At 43.9% G+C, this 7352-nt stretch overlaps 1 protein-coding gene across 1 annotated transcript; it reads right to left on the bottom strand.

The window, feature by feature from the left end:
- Window positions 1-5003: 5003 nt before the first annotated feature.
- Window positions 5004-6743, bottom strand: LOC123100825 (protein Ycf2). The gene has a single exon (XM_044522697.1). The coding sequence runs from the start codon at window positions 6686-6688 to the stop codon at window positions 5126-5128; it is 1563 nt and encodes a 520-aa protein (XP_044378632.1). The 5' UTR covers window positions 6689-6743; the 3' UTR covers window positions 5004-5125.
- Window positions 6744-7352: the final 609 nt, after the last annotated feature.

Below are 7352 nucleotides of genomic sequence, written 5' to 3' on the forward strand. Positions count from 1 at the left end.
ACTGCGACGACGGCAGGCGGACTCTGACCGGTGGTAGATTCTTAGGTTGGTTTAGATGTTATATTTAGGGCATGTCGATATGTAATACTATATATTTTTTGGAAAAATCAATGCAAAATCCAGTGTCCCCGGACATTCGGTGCCTCTGGTTGGACGGCCTCCGCCCTTATGGCTGTTCGTAGACACATCTGTAGCAGAGTTTTTTTGTATTTACTAATTTATTACTGACAACATATGGTTTAATTTAATTCTGTATGTAAAAGTAATATGTCCCGGGGGCGTAGTTTAAAAGATGACACAAAAACGAGTAACAACCAGAAAAGCAAGGGAAATTACGAACGCGTTACTGTTATTTAGGACCAGCCCCTTTTTTGTACTGTATAAAATATATTGACAGCACCTTATTTCATTTCTGCAAAACAATTGTTTGTAGGGATCGAATTGAAAAATCGTATTTGAAACCCTAGATTTCCCCTTCCACTTCCTCCTTCTCATTCCTTACTTTCTCCGCACGAAACCAAGAGCGAGAGCGAGCGAGCGATGCCCGTGGCACCTGCGGGCCGCGGGGCCGGGGGACGTGGAGTCGTACGGGCGGCGGTCCTCCTCGGCCGCGGGGGGCGCAGAGTCATCGTACGGGCGGAGGGCCTCGGAGGTAGGAAACGAACCATGAATCACGTAGGTAGCACGGAGGATGAGCCGTTGCAGTTGGGTTCGTTTCGTTCGTTCTCATACCGAGTGAGATCCATGTGGTGATCTGACATGCTGTTTGTGCTATGTCTTCAAGACTGATATGATATCCCCTGTCTGCCATGATGCTGCTGCTTGTTTCGCTACTGAAATATGGATCGAATTTTATGCAAAGTTTTGGTTCCAATGAATGAACCATGTTTCCTGCTTGAATCTGCCACGATTGTGCACCTTTTTTTTTCTCACAAGATACAACTGACAGTGCTATTTTGGCACTTTATGCATTCTACGCACTGACATGATCTGTTTCGCATATTTTGGTATGAAGCACTAGTATCTTCTGTTGGACTGCAGCAACAGTTGCAACTATGCCGTAATAAGTTATACAACATGCCATCTTGCCTAAACAATGAAAATGAATTGCTGCAGCCTCCTGTGTCACCTACTTCCTGTATGAAACAATGAAACAGATGAGCTTACTTCTGTGCACTTTATTTTAGTGTGCAAGGTTGATGCGCTTTAAATTTTAATTCTGCTAGATGAAACATCTGATTTTGACTTTGTTTGAACACCAGATTTTATTTAATTCCGCTTGTCTTACGCCGTGTGTACAATGCAATATGCTTAGAGTGGTGCTTGTAAAAATAAACATGTTTAAGCTTAAGTACCGGCGCTTGTTTCCATAGCAGAGGTGCCTAACTAAGCATTTGTGCTATACAAATAAGCACTGGTCCTTGAGGACAAACCGGTTTGTTTTCCCTGTCCCAGCTTTTTTAATTATCTTCATAGTTAAGGGCAAGACAGCATGTCTAGGAAGGGTAAATAATAGTGGGTAATATTCCTAGTTTCAGTGTCATTAATCTAGTGATCTTTTATCAAAGCAGGGAAACTAAAGGAAGTGTCTAGCATGATGAGATTGTCATACATAGACTGTCAATTTGCACACCAAGGACCACTCCAAATAGTACTAGCATTGCCATTACGGATTTGAATAGAGCAGATTTAGGGGTATTACCATTGCATCTGCACAAGGAAGTCAGCCTTCAACTTTTTTACTGCTGTGCTATCTTGTTGGAAGACAATTCTCCATGCTGCTGCAGTTAAAAGAAAGAGATTAACAGCCATGTGATCCCTAACACCAAGGACTCCATCTTGGGATTAAATATCTATGAGATGATTATAGACAGTAAGAAAAACCAGAAGCCATCAAAGACAAGAACACTTGATTGTTTACTTCTAGTTTATTTCTTTTGCTTGGTTCTGTGCATTTCTTTAGGTGTTTAGGTTGATGATATGTTTCAAATTTTAATTCTGGTAAATGAAACAACACATTTTAATTTACTTGCACAATTATCTTCCACGAGTATTTGGTAGCTACATCAACTCGCAAATCTGAAGCAAACATTTATGAGATACAGGAAGGAAAATCAGAAGTATCAAAGACTTGGCACTTGTTAGTTTAGTTTAGTTTCATTTTGCTTAGTTCTGTGCATTTCTTAACTGTTTATGTTGTTGTGCTTTAAAAAAAATCCGGTAGATGAAGCACTAAATATTAAATTAGTTGCACAAATATTAAACACCAGATTTGAACTTAACTTGTCTTAGACCATGTACAATGCTAGATGTTAGAGAGGTGGTTGTAAAAATAAACCTGTTTTCAATTAAGCACCGGTGCTTGTTTCTATAGCAGAGGTGCCTAACTAAGCATCTGTGGTAAACTAACAAGCGCTGGTGCTTAAGGAAACATTTTGTTTTCACAAGAATCTCTCTGAGCACCTTGCATTTTATATGGCCTTACGAGTCTAAAAGTAAAAGTTTGAAGCCTGGGTAGGAACTCTTCTCTGCCCAAGCTTCTTAAATAATCTTCATAATTATGGGCAAGACAGCAGGTCTAATATAGGAAGGGTGAATAATAGTACTCCTTCCGTCCGGAAATACTTGTCATCAAGATGAATAAAAGGGAATGTATCTAGATGTATTTTAGTTCTAGATACATCCCTTTTTATCCATTTTGATGACAAGTATTTCCGGACGGAGGGAGTAGGTTGTATAAGGATTTCATAAGCACTTTTATTAGGAAAAAACACAACTACTAGTGTACTTCCAGATTAACTGACCATCCTGATTACCATAATTCATAGGAGTTGAAAGAATGCCATTACAGAAACTAGGAGAAAACAAAGTGTTAATAAGATTAATATTCCAAGTTTCAGAGTCATGAATCAAGAGATCTTTTAGGCAAGCAAGGGATATTAAAGTAAGTGTCTAGAACGATGGGATTGCCATGTATAGATTGACAGTTTGCACACCAAGGACTACTAGAAATACTAGAATTGCATTAGACAAATTATCCTTGATTTTAAAAATTGAAGGCCAGAAAGCAGATTTAGGATTTAGGGTTTAGGGTCTAGAAATACTAGAATTGCATTATTTTCCCAAAATGTGATCAAACCATTAGAAAACAACTCGTATGGCCTTTCCATGAGGGTAGCGCATGTACCTTTTCTTTTTGCGATCACGCATCTAACGTTGAAAATGCCCCTGGTATACATGTTATGACTGCTGACCTTGGCAAAATGTAGCTGTGGCAAAAGTGTGATGATCAAAGTGCCCTGCAAGGACGCCTAGAAAATAAGACTCACATGTGTGTACCAGAGCGCTGACAAACTATTAGCAGGTCAAGAAACAGTAGCTATGAACAAAACAAAATGGCTAATATTGTCAAAACGTGCTTCAAAGCACATTGGCGAGAATGGTGGTTTGTGGTACGGTTTGCAGAACACAGGATTACAGCATGAGCCCACTTGAATCTTACAGGACTGAACCACAGTAGGGAACAAAAAGATTCTTTCCACAAGGTTTGATTGGATGATGTTTTTCCTAAGATGTGTAGGAGTCATTTGGGAAAATCCTGTAGGAGTCAATCCTACAATTCAAACACCTCACATCTCAATTTGTTTTGTTATTAAAATAATTTACTATTACCAAGTGTAGCCTGCACTAACCGAATGTTGTTGATTAAAACATTAACTCTTTACTGTTTGTGCGGGCCTCAAATGTTTTTTCCTTGTTGACAAATTTCAAATATCCATATTTTATAATTACCATCCATTCCAAATCAAACTTCTTTAAGTTTGACTAAAGCTATTGACTCTAAATGAACATGGAAAATGATTTATAAACATCTTGAAACTGAGGTGTACCACAACATATTCATGTAGCGCAAAGTTTGGGCCATACATACAGTGGTATAGTACATATAGGTTAACAAAAAATGCTGAATAAAACAGAGATGTGGACAAACACATGCCTCAGGGAGACTATAGTGCCTCCCAAGATCCAACCGACAGAAGAGATATCATTTAGCTTCCATCAACCATCGGACTTTCCCTCCACCGGCCTCCGTCCCCCCCTCACCTGCGAGTCGCGTCGCCTCCACCTAGCAAAAATCGACTGGAACACCCGCCTATTTTCAGACAACTGAAGAATAGCAAATATACCACGAAAGTCATCAGACAGACATGGATGGATACATCACCTGACAATATACACTAGTACGTAGTATATATTTGCGTAAAACATGGAAGAAGAAACACCAGATCTCCATCCGTCGAGATCGATTGATTTGCACCCTAAGACCTGCGGATCTGGAGCGGGGTGGGTGCACAGGAACTGATGCACATGTACGAACCCCCCGAACCGTCGGCATCTTCCCAGCGCCGGCCCTCTGTTGTGTTCCACGGCTCTGGAACGGCGACCATAAGGGTGTAAAGAGATCAGGGAAACCATAAGGGTGTACCTTGTGGACCTCGAACCGGTATCGTCGATGGCGGAGTCAAGCCCCGGAAGCGCGCGGCACCGTTGATTTGGTGAAGTGAAAGGGTTGTACTGTACACAAGTCTGAGATGCGGGAGCCAACGAATTAAGCATGCGTTGTCGGGAAAGGATAGCCTACCTGTATTGTGATGAATACCGTACGTGATCGATTATATATGCTGGCGCACGGCGAGGTGCATGCCATGGGCGGCACACGACACGGAAGCGGGCACGGTCCTAGGAGCTCCGGCCCACTGATGATGACAAGGCCGCAAAGGAAGACCGCCATGGTTCGAGTCGATCTATATATTATTCTTGTGCCGGTTCTAGTGCATGCATGCATGCAGAGATAAAAGAAAAGAGATGGTGTATGTCAGTACGTTTGAGTGTCCAAATTTTAATCTCAAAATTTTATTTCTATTTAAAATCTTACAATTTTCAGCGGAACCCCCCTTGAAAAAAAACTCAATACATTCATTGAACGGGGCCAAAAAAAATCCTAGTAGTATAATTCATTTCTCTCAAAAATCTGCAAGCGTCTAACAGAATCAGGAGAGTAATACATGACGCAAAAAATCATAGTATACACACAAGCGAGTTTGGCATGTACCAATGCAAGAACTTAAACCACTATATCTGGAGGAGAAAACCACACCGATTTCCAATCTAGGAACTCCGGGAAGGTTGTGGCCCTCGTGATGGTGACGTCGTGTTCATCAAGGAAGTAGTAGCCGAATTCTTCAGATGCCTCCTCACAACCATGAATCGATTTTGAGAAGTCATCACCTATGAAGAGCGTGCATGTTGTAACAGCCTGCACCCACGAGCCCATGTGCAGATCTGCCTCTAGGATGTCGACGTCAGAATCATCATCGACCTCGCTATCGGTTATGAACTCGCGACCGAGCCTCGTGGAATGGTTTGGTATAAAACGTCGGCGCCTTATCATGAGTAGCTTGCCACCTGACTCAAGGAGATATCTTACGGTTATGATGTAATCCATGAATTCGTTCTCCTCGACGTCATCGGGATTCGAGCAATATCCGTCCAGATCTACGTCCTCCAGATTGTTTTCTACTTCATTGTCATCGTCGGATTCCTTGTCGCTCGTGCTTTCCGTATCTTCATCATCATCCTCGATACTTGATGTCTCGCTGCTTTCCATATCATCATCATCATCATCATCATCATCATCATCATCCTCGATACTTGATGTCTCGCTGCTTTCCATATCATCATCATCATCATCATCATCATCATCATCATCACTCAATGTCTCTTTGTACTCCGATGCTTCTTCACCCCCAAGACTCGATGTCTCTTTGTACTCCGATGCTTCTTCACCCCCAAGACTCGATGTCTCTTTGTACTCCGATGCTTCTTCACCCCCAAGACTCGATGCCTCGCTCGGCTCCACCACTTCATCATCCTCACTGCCCGACACTTCTGATTCGTCTTCATTGTCCTCCTGCTCGTCCCCCTCGTCGTGAGCTAGGAAGTGTTTGATAACATATTTAGCACTTCTTACCATTGGACATCCATCTTCTCTCTGACCAATTTCTAACTCGATAAGTTGTTCATCCGAGGTGACCCCATAGAGATTGCCCTCAAGGAACGCAATGTCACAAATACGAGCAAATGGTAACGCTCGGCGCTTGGGCAACCATGTGCCGGATTTCCCAGGGCGGCACAATATAATCCGGCGATCCCTCATGTTAGTGGTCACGGCAACAAGATCATCTTGGGTGGAGCTCATAAGCAGCTTTCTGACCTTGAACTCATCAGGAACCCTGCCGATGACGGAGTCCAACCCGGGGAGGGGCACTGTTGTGTTGGAGAAAGGGTTATGCAACATGTAGCTCCGCGGACCACCATTGGCGTCGCCGTCGGCGTGGCAGACGAGGGCGAGCCAGCTGCCGCTGGCGCCTATGAGCTTGGTGTTTTCGGGGAAGGGGGACCATCTGTGGAGGTAATAGTTGGGAAGGGTGACAAAGGTGCCATCTGAGTGGACGATCCACGGTAGCTGCGGCGTATCGACGTGGTCGTGCATGGCAGAGCGCCACGAGCGGCAGACGGCGCGGAAGCGGGCACGGTCGGCGGGGAGCGGGAGGAGAGCGATGACCAGGCCTAAGAGGTCCGGCGGGAGGTCGGTCAATGTAAAAGGCTGCGAAGTCGACGCCGCCATGGGTCAACTCGATCGATAAGCTGCTCTCCTCTGCTCTGAGGGTGGTCGTAATCGATCGTACTGCTGCCGCCGATACAAATTTGTGTGGCCTGTTAATATATAGTGCTGCCGCCGATCTGGAGCCGTGCGTATCGGAATCGGAAAGGAGATCTAATCCGTTCCGGACACGGCTACGTACGATCGTCCCCGGATTGCCCGCATCGACAAGGGGAAAGATGAAAGTAAATCCTCCCTCCAAAAAAGGAAAAATAAAAAACAGCTGGAATTGTTCGATCGGCGTACTTGGATTAAGCCAGGCACTCGTTCAATTGAACGTGGACGTGACGCTTCTTTCTCAGGCTCTAGTGGCATGGGTGCTATTCTACGTGATGATCATGGTTTTTTCATTGCAGCTGGTACCGTGGGCTTTCATGGTATGCCTTTTGAACACGATACACACGCAGACGCTTATACACACACCCCTATGGACGCATGCACGCACACACTATCAATATATGAGCACCTCCGAGAGAGTTGTTTTCGTCGTGTGTCGGCCTTACTGCGTGGCCTTTTTCTAACGGGACAGGTGGGATGTAATAAGCTCAGAGAGTGGTTTTTCTATGCTCCAGCCAGATACACCCCTGCTTGAGCTGAAAACAAAGCAAGACAAATTGAATAACAATCT

The sequence above is a fragment of the Triticum aestivum genome, chromosome 4D (genome assembly GCF_018294505.1).
Source record: "Triticum aestivum cultivar Chinese Spring chromosome 4D, IWGSC CS RefSeq v2.1, whole genome shotgun sequence".
NCBI lineage: Eukaryota > Viridiplantae > Streptophyta > Magnoliopsida > Poales > Poaceae > Triticum > Triticum aestivum.

Bases quoted from the DNA above. Each gene is read 5' to 3' on its own strand.
- LOC123100825 (XM_044522697.1), bottom strand. From the start codon at position 6,688: ATGGCGGCGTCGACTTCGCAGCCTTTTACATTGACCGACCTCCCGCCG.